Source organism: Macrobrachium rosenbergii, chromosome 12 (genome assembly GCF_040412425.1).
Source record: "Macrobrachium rosenbergii isolate ZJJX-2024 chromosome 12, ASM4041242v1, whole genome shotgun sequence".
In the NCBI taxonomy this organism is placed as follows: Eukaryota; Metazoa; Arthropoda; class Malacostraca; order Decapoda; family Palaemonidae; genus Macrobrachium; species Macrobrachium rosenbergii.
This window is the reverse complement of record NC_089752.1, coordinates 102,179,720-102,206,820: the sequence shown is the minus strand read 5'-3', so window position 1 is coordinate 102,206,820 and position 27,101 is coordinate 102,179,720. Positions and strand designations below refer to the sequence as shown.

The 27,101-nt window shown below is 36.7% G+C and overlaps 2 protein-coding genes across 2 annotated transcripts in view; one reads left to right on the top strand and one right to left on the bottom strand.

The window, feature by feature from the left end:
• LOC136844161 (uncharacterized) overlaps nucleotides 1–27,101 on the top strand; it is a 340,577-nt gene that overhangs the window by 215,394 nt on the left and 98,082 nt on the right. The window contains exons 16-20 of the mRNA XM_067113178.1: nucleotides 5,742–5,964; nucleotides 9,261–9,413; nucleotides 10,407–10,689; nucleotides 11,035–11,447; nucleotides 11,772–11,939. Of these exons, the coding sequence (XP_066969279.1) occupies nucleotides 5,742–5,964; nucleotides 9,261–9,413; nucleotides 10,407–10,689; nucleotides 11,035–11,447; nucleotides 11,772–11,939 (1,240 nt within the window). The remainder of the gene's footprint in view (nucleotides 1–5,741; nucleotides 5,965–9,260; nucleotides 9,414–10,406; nucleotides 10,690–11,034; nucleotides 11,448–11,771; nucleotides 11,940–27,101) is intronic.
• Nucleotides 515–19,464, bottom strand: LOC136843797 (serine/threonine-protein kinase/endoribonuclease ire-1-like). The gene is made up of 3 exons (XM_067112543.1): nucleotides 19,290–19,464; nucleotides 17,184–17,375; nucleotides 515–2,120 (listed from the first exon to the last, which is right to left on the bottom strand). The coding sequence occupies exons 1-3, from the start codon at nucleotides 19,383–19,385 to the stop codon at nucleotides 1,926–1,928; spliced, it is 483 nt and encodes a 160-aa protein (XP_066968644.1). The 5' UTR covers nucleotides 19,386–19,464; the 3' UTR covers nucleotides 515–1,925.

Genomic DNA, 27,101 nt, shown 5'->3' with positions numbered 1-27,101 from the left:
AGATCTTTCGAGTAGGTTTCGTGGTAGTGGTATTTCACTCACCCTTCTTTATACCGACGCCTTCCTAGAAGCTCGACTGGGGTAGTAACCCAGCTTTCCTGAAAGCTCTTTTTCTCTGGTATATCTAGCATTGTTATACCTAGAAATTCGTGCTGTAATGGAATTTCACCAGGTGACACGGGACCTTCCTCAGAAATAGATTTTTCCTTTGTCAAAATCCCTTTTTTAGCGACCTCTACAAAAAAAGAACAAGATTAGTGTGATACAGAAAAACTAACATGAATTACCTTGTCATGTTGGCTGTGCAGAATGTCTGTTTTGATGGAATTGGACCACAAATCATAAACATGACCAGTAACCAGTAGTTAGCTAATAAAAAGTTGTGAACTCCTTTTTTTTATAGTAAAAAAATCACAGTGCTTGTTCAAAGAAAATCTGAGAGGGAGGTAAGCACTAAAATCTATATATGAAAGGCAGCTTAGATACAAATAAAAGTTTTTAATTTCTCACAGTATTTCTTTTTTTTATCATAAACTAGACTTTTCCAGTATCCCTTCTGAATCCAAGTCTACTGTATTGGTTACATTAATTTCATCATATTAATACAATTCTTTGGGAGATAAGAAGGCCAAAATAGTGTTTTGTGATAGTGTTTTGTCTTATGACTATATCAAAAGCTTGCTCTTTCATAAACTCAATCTTCAGGAAATTAATTTTGAATAATAATCTATATTCTTTTTATCATTAATAAAAAATCTATTGTAAGATATCAGAGGTAAAAAGTATTACATCTCATGATTATATTATAAACTAGCAAACTATTTGGTAACCTATCATAAAACTATAAAAATCTGGTATGACCCCACCTCCTTTAGCCTGGGATTTGGTAGCTGAACAGAACTGTTAATGACCATGGCAATATAAATTATTTTAAAGTACTGTCAAAGAAATTAAAGTGAATGCTACAACAGGAATCAGAATTGAAGTTCATGTTGAATTTCATCACCTCAGTGATTATAGTGCAACATATATACAATATACAATTTGCATATGCAAATGGGTACTGGAATGGGATTGTTAACTATATTCATGACCTTACAGTAGTATGAAATATGGTACAGTGCCTGTTGTTTTTGTCACCCCAATGGCATATTGTATCAGAAATTACTAAAGCTCATGAAAACCTATATATGTAAAAATGTCAAAAGATAATTCTACTATACCTACTTAACCTTACGAAATATACTTCCACAATTCCTACTGATCAAAGCCTTACAAACCTTCATTACTGACAAAGTCAGCAAAACAAAGTAAAATACTCTTCATGGTAAACATTTGAAGACTGTAAATTAAGACAAACTAGATTTCTATTACCGGTGATATGTTACATGTCACAGCTTTTTAAAAAATTTGTAATCACAAAATAGTTTCAGATACAATATTCAAAACCTTTATATTCATATACATCTTTGATGATATATATTTGGGCCAATGATAAAACATAATCAAACTATCATGAAAGAAAATAAATCGCCAGAAAATACTACTTGCTCTTTTTACCAAGCTGACAATTTTTCAAGTCTGCTGGCATCAACAATGTCTACCTAAAAATTATCACTGCATGCCAGCAATGTCTACCTAAAAATTATCACTGCCATGACACAGACAGCAGAACATTTACATATGGAAAAAGAGCCTAATCTCAGATGCTACTAGTATATGTAGGTATTGATAAGTGGAAAACCTGAAAACTGAGTAGCAATGGATGTTTTGGAAGTGAAAAATTGATATTGTGGCTATAATATAAAAGCTAATACATATACATCATAATAAAACTGAGAAAATCATAAGGCAACATGTGAGAAGCTTCAAGAGCTGAGTAAAATAACTGTAATGGTATTTCAATCATGCTGAATACAGTACTATTAACTCACCTGAGAGAAACTGTACTGAGAATCATAATATTTTGAGAAAATTGGTTCGCTCTTTACGCACAGCATGGCACACCAAGTATGGAGTAACAGTCTAGGAAAACGACTAGTCCAGTAGTGAATAAATTCATCTGGGATACGACCAAAGACCATTCGGGCTTCTTCCTTTAGTTCTCTGTAGTGATTTCGCTGAAAATATACACATTTTACTGCCTTGATAACAATAGCATATCAGTTATGACTGTTTTCAGAAAACTTACCTTAGGTAAATTAGGAAATAATAAAAAATTCCTTATGTACCCAAAACACTGAATGAGTCCCTGTGTCAGTACATGTAGTACCTTTGGTTTCATAAATTATTTATGTTATTGCTATAATGTAATTATTAAGACAACCCAAGTTACAGCCCTAGTTGGAGAAGGAGAATACACCAAGCCCAAAGGTGTCCATACAGAATTTGGCCCATACAGGAATAGAAATATACAGAAGTAACGAATAAATAAATAAAAAATATAGAAACACATACGGTATATACTTAATTTAAGATTTAATTCTAAATACTTACCTCTCCATTATGTAGCTTTTACTTCTGCACCAGTGGTATTGTAACAGATGGAAACCAAAAATGAGAACACTTGGTTTTCTATGAATCCATCTATCCCTCTCCCCATGACCAATATGTACAAACACTTGTAGCTGGTCAGTCTACTTCCATCCACTTTGAATGTTAGGAGATAAGGAGGGCAAACGGAGAGGTAAGTATTTAAAAAAATAAATCTTAAGTATTTATAATTTTGAAATGAACCTCCCCCTCCATTATTGAGCTGATCCCCAATTTGAAAAAGGTGGGGCAAAGTGGAAATGAGCTAACCCTTTCAAAGCTCCTTAGTAACATGATATTAAGTACAAAACAAGTGTTTTTTTACCTAGTGAATTCAATCCATTGGTTATTATTGCCTGAGGTCTCTTTGGAAGGTTCCCCCTTCAGCAGAAGGAGGGGTAGGATTACTGTGCCAAAACCCTGCAGAGCCAAAGATGGATAATCAACAGGTACCTACATACAAAATGGTGCATTTCCAATACTCAACACTTAGTGCCTCCATACTTCCAAGAAACCCCAACCAGGTTTAAAAAGCAGTAGGCCAAAAAAGGCTACCAATCAATTCAAGACCTAAAATCCCCTGCACAAACCAAAGGAGTTAACGCTCTGCAAAAAATTGTATTTGATCTCCACACCATAGAGATAAATCGTAGAAAATACAGGATTACCATGCCACTTAGTGAGTTCAATAACTTATCTAAGAGTAAGTTGGTAAGTTTTTTTCCATATTTAAAAGCTGTAGCCACTGCTCCCATGTCAGGCGGCTTACCTACCATCGAGGACAGAAATTAACATGAGAGTCCTTAACTAAAGACCTAATGAAAAGTACTTTACATTCCTATTCATTGGAAGCCCTGGATTTTGAACACTATACCCAGAACTTTTACGTCTGCTTTAAAGTGCAATTCGAACAATTAATCAAGTCTTTACTGGAACCCTAAGGGGGTCAAGTTCCTCTGGCCCTAGTGATTCCCACCTAGGTAAAGATACTGTTGTAGGTAAGGGGCTAGCCCAGAACCATACTTAATCCAAAAATCAAAAATATCTGCCTTGTCTTTACCAAAGCCTACCTTAATTGACAAAGCTTGTAGCTCTCTCACTCTTTAGCTGTCGTGGCTACTGTGAAGTTTCCATAGACTCCTCTCTACAAGTTTCTTGTTCCAAAAGGTTCAAGGGGTGACAACACAATGAACTGAAGAACCTCATATAGATTCCAAAGTAAAGTACATACCAGAGACCTGGGAAACTTCACCATAACACCTTGAAAGACATCTAGATGTCTTTGTCCTCAGACAAGCATAACAGCCTACGCTAACATGCCCCTTCAGCTTGACAGGGAGCTACCAAGAAGATTTCTCATGCTTGAGAAACAACAGAAACTTAACCAAGTTGTTTATAAAGGCACTGGCGCTGAAAAAAAATGCCCTTAGCAGATTCTTTCTCAGCACTGATATTGGTATTCCTGCAAGATCCCGCCTTCAGCTCACAGGAACCATGGAATATCCCATTCTGTCATCTGTAGCTTGTGGAACTGTGATGGAACATTTCATCTCTTGGCTGCTCATGTCCACCACTGAAAGAAACAGGAAACCCAGCCTTCCTGGGCCACCTGAGGTAATCAATGCCAAGGGACAAACTTACAGTCAGCTAATTCACTGATGACTTCCTAAAACATAGCAAAAGGAGGAATGGCATTACAGTCTAAACCTGACCAAGGAAGAGCTTGGTATCCACTTCCCAAGCTAAAGGATATTGCACTGGTGAACAGCAAATTGGCAAACAAGGCTCCACTTGGTCTTGAACAGGTCAATAAAAGGGGATCCCCACAAATCACTGTCTGCTGCAAACCCCTGGATGTCGAGCCCACTCCACTGCTATTATCTCGGTGGCTAAGTATTTCCAGTATAATAACTTTTAAAAAGACTAATTACCTCCAGTAAGGTAATAACTTAGGATGAGGTTACATGCATTAATTTGACCAAATAAGCAGAAAAAGGGCAGTGCATTTTGCCATAGTAGTGTTCACACATGCACAAAATGATCAATATCATCTCTAATAGGCTTAATCTCTTTGAGTACACTTCAAATGCCCTTATATGACATAAAAGCGTGTCAAACTCATTGCCTTTAAATAAGGTCAAGTCTGCATTTTAACAACCCTGAGAAGGGAAATGCCTCAAAACAGTTATTTTCTTTTCTCTCTACCTTGGGTAAGAACAAAAAGACTAGTATCTTCAATGAAAAAGCCAGCATTCCACAAAACACTTGGAATTCTCTTACCCTTTCACAGGTCGTAGTACCATGAGAGGGTTTAATTACTTCAAGAGGCTTTTACTAAAGACTCAAACAGTTTCACAGGCAAAAACTAAACAACATCAAGGCTCCTCTCACAAGAGAGTTACAGTGCACCAGGAGCCTTAATTATCCCAACCCTAAAGACCTCCTGGGGTCCTGGTTGTAAGTAATGTCTAGTTGAGTGTTACCTAATTTGCAGGAAAACACAGAACTAAAATGTATATAGAAATGAATTTATTCTTGGAATTATTACTTATTTTTGTACATAAATGTAAAACAGGCATACAAAGGTAAGGAAAAATAATTATGTTGAAGTAAAATCCCCCAAAATTGGAAAACAACTGTTCCCCGATCTGTTTGTTTACATCATGCCCAATGTTGTTTATGTCAGTTCTTTGGTAAGTGGTTGTTAATCATAAGACATGTTATGTGAAAGCCTAACCTAGTACAATCTACCAAAAATGAAATTTGTTCAGTATGTAATACATAAACTGTGTTTGTGTACTGCATTACAACACCCTGTGTTTACATCTTTAGTACATAAGGCATTTCTTGATGACTGTTCAAAGCAACTTTGTTTTAAGAACACCTTGAAAAGTAGTTATCATCATCTGTTTTATTGGAATTAATGGTTTTTCATTCCACCTCATATCATCAGAGAATATTTACTTGTATGCCTGTCTGTGTGTGTTTACATCTACATGTGGCATTTCATCAATGTTGACTTATCTTCTCTACACTGTGTGCATTCGTGTGTGTGTGTTTTTTAGTGTGGTAACATGTTTGCCATTCTTATTTTTTGCTCTATTTGATTTACTGTATAGTATTTCATTACAAGTTTAGTTGACTCCAAGTATGAGGAAATGTAAGGGGCAACAAAAATGGCGCAGGTAGAATTGATCCTAAACCAAAAGGATGATGAGGATAGGAAAAAGAAAGGATAAGGATGCAAAAGATAAGAAAAGTATAAAGAACAATAAAGCCAAGAAAAAGATGGAGATAATACACAAGTTGAATGAGAGTGGGGACTCACTATACAGTACATATACCCCGTCGGGTGAGGATAGCTGTGCATCAGAAGTGAGTGAGGAAATGGATAGAGAGCTAGGAAGTTTGAGTGACAAGGAAGTGAAAGAGGTACAATGAGCACAGTACTGACGGAAGTTCCCAAGGTAAGAGTATTACATATCAAGTGAGAGGGATATAAATGACTTTTTTAAGGAGTATGAAAGGTACTGTCTGAAGAAGTATGGGGATAGTAAGCATGAATGGTTACAAGGATTGGGTGAATTTCTGGTAGGTAGACTGCTAGACTTGTATTAACCCTTAAATGCCAAGCCTCTATTTACAAAAACGTCTCCCGTATGCCGGTGGTGTTCAGGAATTAGTGCCGAAGCGGAAAAAAAGTTTTTTTCAAAAAATCACAGCACGCTTAGTTTTTAAGATTAAGAGTTCATTTTTGGCTCCTTTTTTTGTCACCGCCTGAAGTTTAGTATGCAACCATCAGAAATGAAAAAAATATCATTATCATATATAAATATTGAAATATATGACAGCGAAAAAAAAAACTCATATAATTGTATACAAATCGCGCTGTAAGCACAACGGTTAAAGCTAATGAGTTAATTTTTTTTAGTTGTATTGTACACTAAACTGCGATGATTTTGGTATATAACAAATTGTAAAACGATCAAAGCAACACAGAGAAAATATTATCACAAAATGATGCATGAATTCGTAACGCCATGGACGTAAAAAAATGTTTTTTCAAAAATTCACCATAAATCGAAATATTGTGCTAGAGACTTCCCGTTTGTTGAAAAATGAAGCTAATTGATTGAATATTACTAGACTGTAAGTGTTTTGGCTTACAATTGCAGTTTTCGACCATTTCGGTCGAGTTAAAGTTGACCGAAAGTCGAATTTTTTCTATTTATCGTGATTTATATGAAAATATTTCAAAACTGATAAAAGCTACAACCATGAGTTATTTTCTGTTGTATTGTATTGTACATGAAATTGCACACATTTTCATATATAAAACTTTATGTAATGACTAACATAAAACGGTGCAAACATTACGACAACGAGACGAAAGAATTTCTGAGATGTTCGGCCGAGTTACCGCGCGGACGTAAGGAAAATGTTTTTTTAAAAAATTCACCATAAATCTAAATATTGTGCAAGAGACTTCCAATTTATTGCAAAATGAAGTTAAACGATTGAATATTACTAGAATGTAAGAGTTTTAGCTTACAATTACGTTTTGTGACCATTTCGGTCGAGTTAAAGTTGACCGAAGGTTGAAATTTTGGCAGTTATCGTGATTTATGTGAAAATATTTCAAAACTGATAAAAGCTACAACCATGAGCTATTTTCTGTTGTATTCTACATGAAATTGCGCACATTTTCATAGATAAAAGTTTATGTAACGACTAATGTAAAACGATGCAAACATTACGACAACATGATGAAAGAATTTCTGAGATGTTCGCCGAAAGTTACGCAAGAGACGTAAGGAAAAATGTTTTTTCAGAAATTCACCATAAATCGAAATATTGTGCTAGAGACTTCCAGTTTGTTGCAAAATGAAGGTACATGATTGAATATTACTAGAATGTAAGAGTTTTAGCTTATAATTGCGTTTTTTTACCATTTCGGTCGAGTTAAAGTTGACTGAAGCTTGAAATTTTGGCAGTTATCGTGATTTATATGAAAATATTTCAAAACTGATAAAAGCTACAACCATGAGTTATTTTCTGTTGTATTCTACATGAAATTGCGCACATTTCCATATATAAAACTTTATGTAACGACTAATATAAAACGGTGCAAACATTACGACAACGTGACGAAAGAATTTCTGGAGCGGACATAAGCAAAAAGTTTTTTCAAAAATTCGCCATAAATCGAAATATTGTGCTAGAGACTTCCAATTGGTTGTAAAATGAAGGTAAATGATTGAATATTACTAGATCGTAAGAGTTTTAGCTTAAAATTGCGTTTTTTGACCATTTCGGTCGAGTCAAAGTTGACCGAAGGTTGAAATTTTGGCAGTTATCGTGGTTTATATGAAAATATTTCCAAACTGATAAAAGCTACAACCATGGGTTGTATTTTGTTGTATTGTACATGAAATTGCGCACATTTTCATATATAAAACTTTATGTAACGGCTAATATAGAACAGTGCAAAAATTACGACAAAATGACAAAAGAATTTCTGAAATTTTTGGTCGAAGTTACACAGCAAGGGGCGTAAGGAAAAAGTTTTTTCAAAATTCACCATAAATAGAAATATTGTGCTAGAGACTTCCAATTTGTTGCAAAATGAAGGTACATGATTGAATATTACTAGAATGTAAGCGTTTTAGCTTACAATTGTGTTTTTCGACCATTTCGGTCGAGTCAAAGTTGACTGAAGGTTGAAATTTTTTGTAGTCGATGTACGGTACGTCCATTCGGCACCCAACAGACAATTTTAGTCGACGTATGATCTGTCCAATAGGCGTTTAAGGGTTAATATATCTCATTTAATAATAATAATATTCATATATTTATGTGCAACTAATGCTTCCTTATAGTATGTATGTCATGGCAGCAATGATATTTTACCATTCTGGCAATACTGGTGTTTCTGGGACAATCGTTAAGTCAGTTAGCCAGAGACTGTCCTGACGTTACATTTCATTTGTGACCCTTATTTTTTATATCATTACACATTACTACAACATAAGAACCGACTTTATATTGGTGCTTGCTTTCATCCACTATTAGTGTACAGCTAGAACTCCATAAACTTACATGGTGCAATGAAAACAGCAGTGTTTGCAGAAGTTATTTTAAAAAGGGGACTGAATAACCGGAACTTTGGGATGCCATTAATATCATTTCTAATGTGCCTGTGAATTTTAGTGAAGACCTACAGTGTTGGATTTACCGTGAATTACTTATGCAGTGCATTACTGTATGTGCATCTGTATCCTCATTTTTATTTCGGGCCAACTCTTAATTATGCCAGAGAAAGGGCTTTCTTCTAGGTGACTGACGGGTGAGCTATGCAAGAATTGTTGCTATGCCTCTCTCTAATTTGTTCAGCATGCAAAAGCACACACGTGCTACTTTTATATATAAAACTTTGTTTATAATTTTATATATTTTTTCCACTGAACACTAAAAGTAATGATAGAGTCAGAAGACTTAAAATAAACAGCAAATGCAAATGTAGTACATCAGAAGAGCCTACAGGACAGAGATTAGAAGAACTGTGTGCTGTGGGTGGCTATGTCCACAGTGGGAATGTTGTGGGAAGAGGAGCCTGCCTCCCTATCCCCACCACTCTTGCTCCCTCAATATAAACGCCCTGCTAGTCAAGCAACCAACATGGATTTTTTCACCCTCAAAGTTTTTAGAAGATTCCTGCTTTTCTGAAGAAGAAAGATGATGACATGAAGAGGAAGAGAGAAGACAAGAAAGATGGTGACATGAAGAGGAAGAGAGAAGACAAGAAAGATGGTGACATGAAGAGGAAGAGAGAAGACAAGAAAGATGGTGACATGAAGAGGAGGATAGAAGGCAACAAAGATGTGAGGAAGAAGAAGACAATGAGAGGAGCATTACAGAAAGGAGGAAAACCTCAAGTTTAATGCTCTCATCCAGATGCTCTCAATTACAAGAACTCCCAACTCAGGTGACTCCACACCTGCTGCTGAGGTGGATGCTTCCCACTCCAGTCAGTCTTCTCTTCCCCCACCACACAAAGCAATGGCTCAAATGCCACCCCTTCTTTAAGTTGTGCAACATTCCAAATGTTCATGGAATGGAAACGTCAGTGGGATGACTATAATGTCATGGCTGACCTTTCTAAGTTCCCATGAGAAAAGCATATGATCCAGATGCGAGTGTCCCTGGCCCTTGAGACGCAACATGTTATAGCATACTTTGCATGTTTCCCCCTCCACAGACATGTCTGTAAACAAAGTTCTGGATACCCTACAATCTCACATAAAAGGTCTATGCAACAAAGTAATTTGCTGAAGGGAATTACAAAGCTACACACAAATCGAACAAGTCTTTTGCTGATTCCTATGTGAAATTTTGACAGATCACAGAGGAAGCTGACTTATGCCCAGGGAATGCAGCCACATGCTAGGAGACCTAGTTGAAAATTATTATTCTGATGGGTGTCTGAGATGCAGAATTTGTACAGAGGTTAATCTCCTTGGACACTAATTCGTAGTTACAAGACTTTGTCACAACTTGTTGGTTGCATGTAGCAGCCAAAAGTGCAACCTTATCCATATGTGCTCCTACCAATCAGTTGTGTGCTGTTTCTACCCACAAAAAGGAAAGGAAGAATAAGAAAGTGGTAACCCTCAAACCTTCAAGGCAGGCAGTTCTTTATACAAGTGTCGTGCCCATCAGCATGGCCCCAAAGTGTGCCCAGTAGCCAACAGTACTTGCAAAAGCTGTGCCTAGCTTGGTCATTGGTTCAGGACATTTAAGTGCCCTGCCAGCTAAGTCAAGTGCTGCCTTTGCCATTGCATCAGACACTTTGATAAGTGCTGTATGGAAAAAAGAAGGGACAAGATGGATCTTCAAGCAATGGTGGTATCTGTTCCAACTCAAGCAAGACTCTAGATTCAAGGAAGAACAGCTGCCACTGCTTAGGATCACCTTCCTACACTGCCCCCAAGATGCCCAAATCCATATGTCTTTCTGTCATCAGCAAAGTTAAGTCTCACATACAGATGCTACCAGACAACAACATCTGGAAAGTTTGTGTATCCCCAGGGGCAGCGTACAGCCTCCTCTGCCAACAGTCACACTCACTGCTGATGGCTGTCACAATCACTGCTGATGGTAAGCTCTCAGTATGTTCCAAGCTACCCTCACCTTAGGCAAGCAGCCTTGTTCTGCCAGCATTCAAGCCCATGAAAATGTCCGGACTCTACTTTTGTTTTACGCTCTTCGTTAAGAGTTGGCCATAATATCTTCAGACTCCCCTAGAGCCATTTTGGAACTAGAGCATGTCAAAAGCTAAGGAATGTTTCTTATGAGAACTCAAGGACTCGTTGGTCTCTAAAAAAAAGACTTGAAGTTAGCTCTTCTCAAGCCTATGGCAGGTCCTCTCATGACGATCCATGTGAAGGATGGTGCAGTACCCTCCGCCTTACACACTCTTAGACAGATTCCATTCACCTTCAGGGATCAGGTCCAAGGAAGAGCTTGATTCCATGGTGGCCCAGGAAGTAATCAAACCTGTTGGTGATAACCCTTCAATCTGGTGCCATCCCCTTGTCACTGTCACCAAGAATGAACCAGAAGTATGCATTGCTGCTGACCTCTCCCAACTGAATAGTCAAGTTTCCTGCCCAGACCACCCTTCATCCACACCCTTTGCAGCTATTCGTAGTGTGGACACAAAGGCTCAGTATTTCATCATAGTTGATGCCCTCTGTGGGTACTGGCAAATGGAAATGGCAGAAGATCAACATTTGACTACTTTTATCACACCATATGGTTGGTTCAAATACTACAGAAGACTGACGGGCTTCACAGCTACTGGAGACGCCTTCTGCCTGCAGGGTGATATGGCCCTTCAAGGGGTCAAAAATTGTGTTAAAGTCACCAATGACATCCTTCACCCACAATGAAGACTACTATACACACCTTCAGCATATCTGCAATGTGCTAACCAGGTCCTGCAAGTTTGGGATCTCCTCAATAAGGATAAGTTTGTGGTCACTGCACCCACCATGAACCTCTGCAGAGGCATTTTAGCTGACCAAAAAAAAAAAAAAAAACAGTGCTATCAGGGGTTTCCCAACCTTTGCTAACTTGACCGACATCCGATCATTCGTGGGACTGGTCAACCAACTGGCAGAGTTCACCTGACATCACCACTACAGCTCAGCCTCTACGACCTCTTATGATTCCCCAAGAGAACAACTGTTTGGACACCTGATCATGATGAGGCTGTTCAACGCGTAAAGTTAGCTCTCATCAGTTCACCCGTTCTAACCCTTCTTGACCCAGACCTACCCGTTGGCCTTCAGACAGGTGCCTCATGCCTCAACAGTGCTGGATATGGCCCCCTGCAGGACCATCATGTATGTCTGTGTCTAATTCAGTGTAGCTCTCGGTTCCTTGGCAACGCAGAGATGCGTTATGCCACCATCAAGCTTGAGATGCTAGCTGTCATCTGGGCGATGTCGAAATGTAGGCTATATTTAACTGGCCTACTGAATTTCACTGAAATGGCAGATCCCCGCTCGTTCATACCTTGACATGCTTGACACTTGAAAATCCCTGCCTCCAACACCTGAAAGAGATTGCACCCTACCTCTTCACAGCTGTGTGGTATACTGACAAGTTGCTTTGCTTTCCTGACGCTCTGTCTCGAGCCCCAGTCAGCCACCCTCAGTATAGGAATAAGCCCTCCTTATTCCTATACTGGAAGTTATGGGATGACCTCTACGCTGATGGTGAACTTGTCCTGTACATAGCTAGAACTGTGGTTCATGCTGCCCTCCAACACCAACCCTTGTCCCATTTACATGACAGCCACAAAGGTATAGAAGCCACCAAGCGGTGAGCAAATCGGAGTCCTTTTGCCTTGTGTTGACTCCAACATTGTCAACACAGTTAGAGCTTGTGAGTATGAAATGCCAGATACTGTGGCCATCCCAACAACAAGAACCCCTAATGAATTATGACACCACTATAACCCCTCTGAGTCTGCCTCAGCTGAATTTTCCATTGTTGCAGGGAAGTCCTCCCTCGTTGTAGTCAACCGAATCTAAGGCTGGCTTGCTGTTCCTTGCAAAGGTGACACTACCACCTAACACCACCTGGATCTTTTGTTGCTACTTCCAGGAAACTGGTGTTCTTCTTTGCCTCAGGACCGATGAAGGCCACTGTGAGGTCAAACACCTCATCTTAACAACAGCACCATCCAGCATTACTGATTGTGCAGTATTTGACTGAAGATTGTTAGAGGTGTGAAATACTCCCAGCTTCACAGATGCTCCTCTGCCTAGATCCTGTATGGTTGACCTCTCAGGTCACGCATCCTTGCCCACCTTCAATCATTTTCACAAGACTGAGGACTATGGCTGTCATGCCGCTGGGACAAAGTTGGAATAGTCATGGGATGTGGAAGGTCCAGGGATTACAAGATTCATCTCCCGAGTGGTCATGTGTGATGGCAAACCCATTGTTTCTTTTGCCCAGTACCTCCCTCTAATGTTGACCCCTTCCCCACCTCCTCTGTGACCCCTTGCTCCGACCTAGAAAAGAAGTCCCTAGATGATATCCCTCCCAATGAGCCCATGTTGTTCTCAAAGGTTCATAGGAAAGAAGTCACTCAAGAGTGCACTATGAGTGTGGGGGGGGGAGGTTGGTATATGAAAGATATTGTGGTACAGTATATTTGCTGTACAAGAAAGACTGGTCATGTTCCAATTATTATTCACTGCATTTATTCTCTTGTACTATTATATCAAATATTTTATTCTTATGTCCATATACAGTACCATTAATATACCTCCCTTAACAATAACAATATTCATATGTTTGTGTAACTAATGCTTCCTTAATGTATGCATACGTGTATATCATGGAAATACTGTAATGATATTTTACCATTTTGGCAATACTGTTGCTCCTGGGACAATCGTTCACTCAGTTAGCCTGAGATCATCCCAATGTTTACATTTAAGTCATTTGTTTATTTTGTATAATTCTACAGGATAACACTGTAAGAACCAACATTATACTGGTATTTGCTTTCACCTCCTGTTTGTGTAAAGTTAGAGCTCCATAAACATACAAAAACAATGACTGGTGGCAGGGACAACTGGTGGCCGTATATTGGCCTGTTTGTGTGCTATTATTTTACTAACAATTTAAAAAAAAATTTTTCCAATTTTTTTTCATTTAATAATGTCACTGTACTCACTTCTGTTAAGAATAATATAGGGCTCCTTTTCATTGCAGGTCTGATGTGAGAGGGATCACCCAGGCAATATGCTTGGCTTGAATGTTTTGAAAGTGTGTTAGGCAAAGGCTTTAGAAAGTGAACAAGTGCAGTAAGTACCCAACATGAGGATGGTAGAAAGTTGTTAATATTAGCCCTAGCACGTGCCTGCTTCACTCAGATAAAGCTCCAGCCTGTAAAACCACAAGACTGTTGGCTGATATTTATGAAAGACTGCAGTGCAATGTTTTGAAATGTTGATGAAATCTATTGTGCAGTCTAGTGTTTGAAAGGTCTTCAATCACAATTTACTATTTTAGATAGGGCTTGTAAATTAAGTGGATAAGTGTGTAGTAGAATGGCTTGAAATGAGGAAAAAGTGAATGTGCTGATGGGGGACATGAACATTGATGCAAGTCAAATTTTACTGGTAATGACAATGATTGCCTTGTAGTGTGTGCTTGATGAACACTGGATTCAATACATTACATAGCATTTAACTGGTTAGACTTGATTGGAGGTACAGATCTTACTTTAAAGACAAAACAGTTTTTGTAATCTGTAACTGAAGCTTTACAAAGAAGAAAATGTCAATCTGGTCTTGCTGTGCATAGTTCACTGTATTTTGTTGTCACTATTTATATCATTAAAGAAGTTTTCATAAAACTGTTGTAAGAATAATTTACAATGAAATTACCTTTAGGCTAGCATAAATATGATGGCCATCAGAGTTTAGGTACAGTAATAGGGAAATGACTGACTTTCTTCTTGGTAAGGTAGGTTAGCTACTGGTTAGACAGGTTTGTTCAGTTAAGTACTGTCTGAGCAAATTCAGAGCTATCCTGCACTGACTGTAATCTTTTGTGCATAAGCTAGCACTAAGGTTAAGTAGTCACTGTCTGACTTATTCCCCAAGGCTTCTGAAATGAACCACTGCTCTTGTCCTACACCTTTCAATATCATAAACTGTTCCTAAGAGGAAAAAACACAACAGGTTAATAATTTGATACTAACTCTCTGTACATATGCCAGTGAATACAGGTTTTTGTACTTAGAATTAATATCACCCTATGTCCACCATGACAGAAAATTGGTACATTTGAAACACATAGCTGTTTATGAATTTTTATCACATACACCATGACTTTTTATATTCACAAACTTATGTTGTTTAATATTCAATTCACCCTACCTCTGGAATATCTCAGAAGGGATACTATAATTGATAAACAATTCAGCATCTGAAAGATTCGAACTCTTAACAGTGCGAAAGTTGATACTAAAACCAAATAGGACGGGAGGCACCGCAAGTACTGTTGAAGCAAGAATAGCCAAAAACCACTGTAGAGGCCATGGCTACCAAAACATTAGTTGGAGGACCATAATTAACTGCAGCAGCAGCCTCAGCAGGGCAGTCTGGTAACAAAGCAGCAGTCACAGCACTAAAAGCAGGAAAGAAGTAATAGCAGTTACAGCACACAGCACAGGAAGCAAGTGCAGATGAGAGAGCAACCACAGGTAGCAAGAAATCCAACATGTCAAAAAGCATATGCTGGCCAAAAGATGATGCAAAAATATGCTGTCAGTTGAGCAAATGCAGGATTGTGCAACAGCAGCTGTATGAAAACCTTAACAGGGTGGAAACAGTGGTGTGGGTATAAAAGGTGGATGAACAACAACTGGGCATAATTCAGAGTTGTACAGATATACAAGGTGAGTGAAGCTAATAACTGGGCAAAAGTCTGAGTGGCAAAGGCATAAAGGTGGGTGAAGCGAATAACTGGGCAAAAGTCAGGGTGGCACAGGCAAAAAAGTGGGTGAGGCTAACAACTGGGCAAAAGTCAGGGTGGTACAGGCATAAAAAATGGGTGAAGGTAATAACTGGGCACAAGTCAGAGTGGTAAAGGCAAAAGGGGGAGTGAGGATAACAACTGCATACAAGTCAGGGTGATACAGGCATTAAAGGTGAGTGAAGATAAGAACTGGATACAAGTAGGTTGGTAAAGGCATAAAGGTTGGTGAAGCTAACAACTGGGCAAAAGTCAGAGTAGTAAAGGCATAAAAGGTGAGTGAAGATAACAACTGGATACATGTCAGGGTGGTACAGGCATAAAAGGTGAGTGAAGATGATAACTGGGTAAAAGTCTGAGAGTATTACCGTCATAAAAGGTGGGTAAAGCTAACAACTAGGCACAAGTCAGAATGGTAAAGGCACAAAAGGTGAGTGAAGATAACAAATGGATACAAGTCTGGGTGGCACAGGCATAAAAGGTGGGTGAAGATAACACTGGGCACAAATCAACAGTATTACAGGCATAAAAGGTTGGTGAAGATGATAATTGGGCACAAGTCAGGTGGACCAGGCATAAAAGGTGGGTGAAGCTAATAACTGGGCACAAGTCAGGATGGAATAGGCATTAAAGGTGAATGAAGCTAACAACTGGGCACAAGTCAGACTGGTACACGCATATAAGGAGGGTGGAGCCAACAACTGGGTACATGTCAAACAGGGGAACAAAGACTCAATACAGAAGATGCTGAAGGATCTGTAACAAATAGCCTCTGTTTGCAGACTCTACACATTATCGTGTGTTGTAATGACACACACTGGACAGCAGACCAGTGTCAACAAACATCACAGTTAAGGCCGGCAATGTAAGTGCTGGCCCCAAAATGTAACAAACAACAGGTGAGAGTTTGTCTCTAGTGTAGGCATGAACATCACACACGCTACCTAAGAGACCTTGAAAATACCTAACCCTCATAGGGCTGGGAGAATAATGCGAAAATACTGGGAGCTGGTAGAACACCTACTTACTGATCACTTACTACTTACAATAAAAAATTATCACTCGCTATCTACAAAAAACAAAAAAGTAAAATTTAGCATGAATGACAAAAGATAAGGAACTGAAAAAATATGAAATGAAATTTACATGAAATATGACAATTGTAAAAAGGTGAAGCAAGACTGCAAGACAACTTAGCTGAACTGCACAGCAGTGAGACAGGATAATGACCTAGGCATTTACTATTAACCAATGGTTCACTGATGAGTATACACAGGAAGTCGCACATAGATCTCATACTTCTATCTTCTTCAGGACCTCAAAACTAGCATGTCTAGGGACATGGCAACTATGACTTGGGCTAAATATGTATGATGAGTTTGCTATGAATGATTCATTATTGTTGCATCTATCTAATGTTCCTTGATTACTGTTGACAGTGCACAAACAAACATTATTCAGAATGAAATCATCCATTTCATGGCAGTGAGGTTACACACAGAGCATTCCCTCAAAGAATATGTGTATATATTCCATATAAGAATATAAAAGTTACTGAAATGACAAATCTCAATCACGTCACTCACCTTGTTCCTTAATGCTCTTAAAAGATCTCTGACAGAATTTCCTTTGTAGTCTCTGAATCTACGTAAATCTTCAGCAATTACAGGATGCATCTGCTGCCTCCAGTCGCCCTTAACAACATCTATGCCACAACGCTCAAGGCACGTAACAACAAAACTGTTACAAACTTCCTTTTCAACACGATCACTAACATCCTTTAAAAAAAAAGGAAATGTTCTAGTCATGTTTTATACCCTTAAAATTCTGTTAAAATAAAATCATTCTTCATACATTTTGAGGTAACAAGTATTTTTCACTACCATTCTCAAATAACACGAGGGAAATATTACATAAAGAAATGCAGAAGGATGGAAAAACAGATCTCTTGGCCCAAGTCTATTTTTCTTTCAATTTGGTGAAAATGCACTCAGAAGTGTTCAGCAGCTTGGTGATGCTGACTGAATGCAACGTGTCCAAATTGCATTGCTATATGCTGCATAACTATTTTGGGTCCCGCCTGAAAGCTTACTTACCTGCTCAAATTTCTCCCTAAAATATGCATATAAAATGAGCTCATAAGTCCAAAAGTAAATAGCACTGTCACCAAAGTCTGTCTTGAAATGGGCTTTGGATGCACACTATTTCATTCAGAAAATTTTTTATGCACTTTCCATATATTTCAATACAAGGTGGAGAAAATCATACTAATAACTAAAGATTTGATTCTACTTAAAACTCAAAACTGATAAAAAATTACAGTATATGAAACTTTATGGGTGGGTAAAATGAACAGCCACCAATATCTAATGATGAGACATTTGGGGGCCTCTCAAAACACTAAATACTTGAAAACAGTGCTGCACTACTTCAGTTGACCTTTTGTGGTTATATGTGAAATTCAATAAAGTATTTGTGCCTAAATTATCTGCATTTATACTTCCAAGGCCCCTGCGGATATTGAAAGTTTGCAGATTTGGAAACAAACTACAGATGTAATTTGGAAATTCTGCACTCTTTTTTTCCTATTTTGTCACTACACAGTACTGTGTATGGTTATACACAATGCACTGTACAGCAGCTATGACAATGGTGAAAATGATTACATGGGCTAGACTTGAAAAATAACATTTTATAAAGAATAATCCAAAGGGAGAAAAAGGAAGGCAAGCTTACACACAGGAAGTGTGAACCATAGTTCAACCCCCAATGTGATGCATGTGTATGTATACATATGCACAAAGGCATGTATGTACTGTATATGTACACATGCTGATTTTATATAGAACAAGTAGCTACCATTTTGTACCACATTTTTGTACTGCCACATTAAAAATCTAATAAACATTTCAGTCAAATATGTGTGTATATATGCAGAGCTTATTAAAGATGTACTACAACAATATTGTTATTTTTGTATAGCATACAAAAATTTATGTAATTTTTACACCATCTGAAATATGTCATAAGCTACTAGAGCTTAGGCTATCATATGTCACTGGTTGAAACCTTCGGTAAAAATGTAATTGTGTTAATCAGGAAATGCAATATATTTACTGATTAACACACACTGATCACACTCCACTAAGAGATATTAAATTTGTCATGTACAATACTATGTAATTAAATCTATATTGTAAAAGTTCAATTCGTTTGTCAGTTACATGTAAATTGCAATTCCATTAGCGATTGTATTTACGTCTGTATGTTTCCTACCTCTCTCTTGTATTGTGCATCATTATTTTATTACAAGTTAATATCCCTTACTAAAATGTGAATCATATGATTGTGTTTATACCAATATAAATTTGCAAGTACAGGTATGAATCAGCAGAGGACCCACACAGTTTCTCTACTATGTAATTAAGAAATAAAAACTCAAACTCAAATTCTAACAGATGAGTATCACAAGCTGGCCCCTTAAGAAATCATAAAGGATATATAAAATTACAATTTAAATTCTTTACTTTTTGAATTGTCTTCAGTAAAATTTTCTAGTCCTCATTATTAATGACAAAACAATTGCTAAAACTATACTCAATTACCTCAGGGAAAACATGTGGTTAGTTTTAAGAAAAATTCACCAACCTTAATAAAAAATTAGAAAAATATGCAACCTGAAACTTGCATACCTGGAAGAAACTAAGTTCCCTCTCGGGTGTCCAGTAAAAGGGATGATTTAATATGGCAGATATTGGCGGACGTTCTGAAGGTTTACTACTTAGCATTCTTTCTATCAGGGTTTTAGATACTATATGGTGATCATCTTCAAGCTCTTGCAATCTGTAACAAGGAGGAAAAATTGTTGAGAAAAGAAAACAAAAAAATTTATGTGCATGAAACCCCGCAAGCAATCATATCAACCCCCCACTGCAGTCTGCGATGGTTTTTTTTTTATAATAGGAGACTATCAAAATGAAAACCTACTTACTGAGGAGTACACAAAATTTCAAATATTTTTGCTACCTACATAAAACCAAAGCTCTTATTTTAGGTAAGCAATAGCAGCTAACACATGCAAGAACTGTTGTACAGTGCTTCCTGCTACCCTGTTTTTCGTTTACTACCAACAAAAACTAACTGTGACCATTTTTAATTCCTGATAGGTGGAAGGACACACGGGGGCCCCTCCCATTAACATGTTGTAACAGCTAATCATCTTAAATCCCTAATGAGATCCAAAAGAAATACATAAAAAATATCATACCTCGATAGCATAAAGATGATTAATTTTGCATTATCATTATTACTTTTAATATTATTAAATATACAATATAATCCATACAAAAATACCCTAAAAATTTTACCTCTGATAAATATCAATAAAGATACTAAGATAGTATACCTTTGCTCATTTCACTGAACTGAAGATTTCAAAATGACTAAAGCATCTCCAAGACTTGCTATTGTGATTCCTGAGACATGATTAAGGGGCATTTTGGGCATTTTATGCTCAAAAACAAAAACTGTAATTGTTAGCCCGAACATCAATCTTTGGGGAGTTATAATCCATATTGACGAGAGAGAGAGAGAGAGAGAGAGAGAGAGAGAGAGAGAGAGAGAGAGAGAGAGAGAGAGAGAGAGAGAGAGAGAGAGAGAGAGAGAGTGTGTGTGTGTGTGTGTGTGTGTGTGTGTGTGTGTGTGTGTGTGTGTGTGTGTGTGTGTGTGTGTGTGTGTGTGTGTTATCTCATGATTGGTTTTCCCTACTCATGGTTTAACTTCGGTATGGTGAGGATTACCTCAACAAGGTTGTTTTTCCTTTATCTCCTCCTACTTCTCTCTCTCTCCACCACAGTTGCAATCCACAACATTCAGCTAAGAATCAAGTACATAATTTTCTATTCCTGTCAACAAAATCACACTGTACTTTTAAAACATGCACCCATATCGTTTCCTCCTCATCCAATTCGGGAATTAGAATACCGGTTGTTCTGTTGAAAGCTGAACCTCCTCAATGTACTATCAATATTGGCCCCCAACACACATACAGAAAGCCAGGACATCTGCCTACTCATAAAAACAATAAGAATAATATCCAAGAAGTTTTGAGTGAAATCCCTTAGGTAAAATGTGGCTAAAGTAGTCAACGCTTCCAACAAATGTATCAGCTTAAGACTGATAGAGAAATGAAGCACTGAGCTCTCTCACACTGACATTAGTACAGAATTAGCAATCCAGTCTGAGACTGGTCAGTTTACTTTTGAGATGACCTCCCGTAACCAAAAGAAGGTGTTTTTGGATACATTCCTGTGTGGAGCATGTGTCTTTTCTGACAGCCTTCTTGTCAAAGTTCTTAGCAACGTCTTTGATAAATTAATTTCCAGTCTTATTTTTTTTATATGTTCTGAACACCAAGAAATTTTTGGCTCCTTTCAGACTGCAACCATCAGGGTTTTCATAAAATCACACTGCCATTCCAATTCAATTTATAACACAGCATAAGATGAGAGATACATTTCTACCTTATGTATTCCATGGCTCCATGAATTCCACTTGGATGCCATCTGATTCACAATCTACAACTCTTATTGTTTAGGTCAACAAAGACATACAGTAACAGATTTTTAAAGAATGCAGCCACATCATTTCCCCCTCATCAAACTCAGGAACTGAGTAAGGTCATTCAGTTAACCTACTATTCAGGAAGTCCAATTACATCGATTCATCATCAATTTTATCTTCAATTTCCAATTCTACATTCTCAGGCTTATTCTTCTTTTATTCAATTTTGATCTCTCTCAATTAATTACGTACTGAATCTCATCTTTTCAATTTTCCAACTACTACACTCCATGTTTAGCCTTTTCTCTAGCTGTATCATTAGTTTATCTTCTCAATTTATCATTCATCTCTATATTCAATCATTTTTCCTCTTCACTGCTTATGTTTTTCCATCTTTCATTCAATTTTTAATGTTCTGCATTAATCCATAATCTTCTTTTATACAACATTTCCAGCGCCCTCTCCATCTTCCACCACTTGCAAAGGTTAAAAGTTGATATTCCTTTGCCGTCGTATGCCTCCACTGTAACAGATCAAGTTGCCTTAAGGTCTCCTTTCTGTTTTTTTTTAACTCCATTTTTTCCTTTGCCTTATTTTTTGTCCTGAATTACAATGCAGTTTTCATAACCATCAAAAAAAATTTCAGTCTTCATCTACTCATAGATATGTTTGTGCATTATTCTCTATTTTAGTACTGTTCCATTCAAATCTCACTACTATGTTAAGTTTGATAAGCAAAGTGTCACATCCACTGATGAAAAATCCTGTGTTTCTGAGTAATAGAGTTTTTGTTTTGTTGTCACTAAGACAGCAGATTATTTGAATTCTACTGTATTTCCTGTGATATCTGGAGATATGCAATTACATTTATATATCAAACTATTAAAAGGAGTCCTTGCAGATTACCTGTAATGATTAATGCTTGTAAGTTATTTGAAATATAATTTCTATTTGGTTAGTTACATAAATTGCATATGGTTCAATATTGTTCTCTATTCATAATTTGCTGAAAATTGTTAATTAGTATTATCAAAATGATTATATCATAATCATTTTGATTATGATATACGGCAAAATGTTATTTTTTTTATAAACCCCAAACGATGTATTTCCCCAAAGTGTAAGCTGGTCTTAAGACCTTTTACATTTCATTGGATTATATAATTATTGAATGTCTTGTGTAAGAGTAGTCAGATTTTTATGGTTTATAAAAGCTGATGGTTCACTATTTATCTCATTAAATGTGGAGTTATATTTTTGGTGTTATTTGGAAATTCCATTTCTTGTAGCGTAGTATTTTTGAGTTTAACTGTCAATTCTTTTCTAGTTTCTTTTTTTATCTTTTGTTTGAATTAATTCTGGTAATTTATCTATACAATTCATATGTTTCTCTATAAAATACCACATGGTTGATGCACCCACATCCTTTTTATGAATTTCTGTCATTTCTTTCTTTTAATATAATATTTTATGAAATTTCTTACTGTGTTTACTAAACAGGGTTCAATAAAGCATGTATCAGGGGCATCATTTAGGGGGGAGATGGGGGCAACTGCCCTTCCCAAGACTCAAGATGCGCCCCCCCAGGCCTCAACTTGCCCTGCCTCACCCCACCAAGCCCCAAGAAGTAACAGCAGCTGGTTTTCCATTATTCCTACTGTAATTCAAATGTGTCATCACATTACGTTATATCTTTCTATCTATCTATCTATTTTATAAGCATAAAATAACTCAAAATCAAAAAACCCCCAGGTGATTAGGCTCGCTTCGCTCGCCAAACCACCTTTGCCAACCCCCCCCCCATCAAAAATCTGAAATGACACCCCTGAGGAGGAATTATCATGAAAACAGGTAACTTGCACTATGATGTGAATATCTGTGGAAAGATTGTAAAACGTCATGCTCATCAGTCGCAATCATTAAATAGAAATCATATAGAAGTACAAGATTCAAATATGTCAAAATTAATTACGTCAAATATGCAAACTGCTCACCAAGACATTCAACCACCAACTGTAAACGAAGAAGAAAACTGATTAGAAGAAAGCCTCCTGAAAGATTAGGTTTGTCAGTGCTGAGAAACAGTTCTCCACTTACAAGCATTTGGGGGAGAAATTGTTATGCATGTTTGTTAGTTACAAGGCAAGGGAGAGATGTCATACGTATGGGAAGAAACCGTATTGTATATTTGGTAGTTACAAGGCAAACAGGAGGAGATTGTCATGTGTGTGTGGTATGTAAGCGCAAGATACATAACTCAGCAGTGCAAGACATGTTATGCAACTAGCGAGGGAAATTTTCATTTAGTGAACGTGTTCAGACTGTAGGTATTGCACAGTACTGTAATGTATATGTAGTACAATGTTATCCTCATGTTTAGTAATGAATCATATTTGAAGTACCTCAGAGACTATGATTCCGTAAGTTCTACCTCATTTAGAAGGATATGGTTCCTTATTGAAAACTTATCATCTTCGATGCTCGTGTATTTTGTATTGTATCATTTATACTCTATTTTGCATCTCTCTTCTTGTCACTCGCTACGATGTACTCCGCCCATAAACAACAGCAGAAGGTTGCGTTTACATCACCCTACATCTTGAATATACGAAGACGAGCATGGTATAGAATAATAGATACTAACAACTGATTGTCTCTCTTCGCAGGTAAATAATATAATACCAAATGGCACGCCGTGACATACAACTGCCATAAATATAATTATAATATCTTTCATGGTATTCAAACACAAAAATCTTCGGTAATCGACTCTTTGCAGCTACTGGTTATAAGAATAGTCTGTAAACATTATACACCGTCTTCCTTTCAAATAATGGTTATTATATTGTCTGAAATACTGTAAATGCATATATATGTGCAATATTAAACAAAACAGAAAATTGAAAGCTATGATTATTCATAATAGGCCTATAAATATTAACGATGTAATATATAATGTTCTATGCTTAGAAACTATGCTGTTTTAATCAATACTCTGGCAGTCCATAGCCTTTACCTTAAGGCTTAAGCCATAGAATTGCCTGAGCCAAGAACTTCCTTGTTACCTACATTAATTACCTGTACAAAACGGCAGAATTTTAACACAAGGCATAGAAGACTTGATCGGTATTAACGCAGTATGTATCCACCTTGTTACCTGCTCCGAGATGCTAGTACTAAACATGGCGGAAGCTCCTTGGTATGCAGTGTTTAGTACTAGCCCCTCTGGGATCAAAGTATTATAATACATCCATTTCTATATTGTGTGGTCGACAAACTATATTAATAAACGAGATCTTCGTGCCGTCTACTTTATTTAGCAAGAGTTTACCCTGGACCTGACAAAGGTAGATAAATACCGGGTTAATACCGACTTAACTGAGGTCTTCAAGATTAGACCTCACAGGTTACGAACGTCAGGTATAAATTCGATTCATCTGTTTCAAGTTTACTGTGAGTCAGACAGTGTCACTAAGATGAAGTATTCAAACTAATCAAGGTTTCTGCTTTTTGTTTTGTGGCCAGGTATAAGTATTGTAGTCTTAAAGGGGGAACTCTCCTGACTTCTACAAACACACGTTCACATGCACACATATTTTATATACTGTATGTATATATATATATATATATATATATATATATATATATATATATATATATATATATATATATATATATTATATATATATATATATATATATATATATATATATATATATATATATATATATATATATATATATATATAGTTATATATGAATATATATTTATACGTGTACATAAGTGATACTGTTTTAAGTTTGGAAAATGAAGCAATATATGTCGATAGATAGAGCAAAATAAATTCTCAGTACAATATATAAAAGAATTTAGTAGAATATTTTTTTCATTTTCTGTTTTAACCTTTATAGTATGTCAACTTTTATCCCCATGCCAAGTCTGGTATTGACGTAAGTAAGTCTCGATTTTCAACTTTACAGTCAATGAAATTTTTTTATATATATATTCTCATGAATTTTGGCTTTAAAAAGTCTGGTGACATTACGATATTAAATTCTAAAACAAATCATGATAGGAAGTTCGACCATTAAAGGCTGGCCGGATTTCCATAAATACCTTTCCAATTGCTTTCCAGTTGAATCATGATAACTGGATTACTATAATGAATACAAGGATTTTCTAAATCTATAGCTATTTTCACCATGATAACAAAATCAGTAATATATATTTTCATTCAGTTGTATGTGTTCTTAATTTTAAACTCCACTACTGAATGTATAACATACCTAATGTGTTTATTCAAGTTCTTTATTTTCATGGTAATAAAATCATTAAATACATTTTAATGCATTGGTTTGTGTTCTTAATCTTGCACAACATTGCTAAATCTAAAATGTCTCTAAAGCAACAAAGTTTCTGTACAGCGTATAATGCTGTATGAAACTTCAGCCACGGCCCATGAAATTCTTAGCCGGGGCCCATGAAACTCAGCCATGGTCCGGTATTGCTGGTACCTATAGTGGTGCCAGAAGTACGATGATAGCTATGTTTAACCTTAAATGAAATAAAAACTACTGAGGCTAGAGGGCTGCCATTTGGTATGTTTAATGTTTGCAGGGTGGATGATCAACATAATTTGCAGCCCTCTAGCCTCGGTAGTTTTCAAGATCAGAGGGCGGACAGAAAAAGTGCAGACAGACAGACAAAGCCATCTCAAGAGTTTTCTTTTACAGAAAATTATATGCGTGCTGACAGCAGGTTAAGTGAGTGAGAACATTAAAATGTTAAAAGTTTACTGCTCGCTTATATGCATCATGCTATCAGGTTCAAAGGTTACTACTGAAGCAGTAAAATGAATAAGCGAAGACATATACAGGTATATATATATATATATATATATATATATAATTATTCATGCCTTTGGTTACTCAGTTTTCTACTGCCCTAGTAGCCTATAAACCTGACAGCATGACTCAGAATTCAAATTCAAATTTTCGGAGAACAATACCGAACACAGGGCTCACTAAGGAGATAAAGAATACTGAGGAATAATGACAAAATAGAAGAGGTTATCAGTAATAAAAAAAAAAGATGAATAATAAGAGAATATAGAAATAGGGATACAAGGAATGTGTGTTTGTTGAGAGAGAGAGAGAGAGAGAGAGAGAGAGAGATAAACGTGACCTTTATAAAGACTGAACTATCTACTACTCTTGTAAACTTTTGTCACATAGTTTGCTGACAAAGTTTAAAGCCAAATCCAAACTTTCTCTCAGAGTTGCCTGAGTGTTTTAAAGTTAAATAAATAAACTGGAATTACTGGAATCTAACTTTTTCCAGTCGACGTTAAATTGTGAAGGAAAGAGAACTTACATAAAACAGATAAAACTTATCATGATTATATATATTAACAATGACACTGCTTAAATCTAAAATAATGGTTACCGTTATTGGAGGTTAATTTCCTGAAAATACACACACACACACGCAGCTGCCACTTCTTATGGTTAACCAATAACTTCAGCATAAGAACGTAGTGATACGATAACAGAAAAATCCATGATTATTTTATCAAGAAGAGATGAAAACCAAGCTATAAATAAAATATCATTTACCAATAAATTAAATTTTATAAGATATTTGTTTGGTTTTAAACAAAACAGAGATGAACTGATTTAATATTATGAAAAAAAAACTTTAATTATAATAGAATTAAAATCATGCAAAGAGAAACTGACTTATAATAAATCACCACCAGAGTTAATGACTAAGTAATGACACACTTGGATATCGTTGAAAATGAGGTCAGTGGAAGTTTTAGTCGCCAAATCACAACCGAAGGGTTATCTGATTCGGTAGCAAAGTGCCTGTACTGTAAGTATACTGTACTCTGAAAATATATCTATGCCTGGAAATTAATCTTTTCATCCGCACTTCTTGCT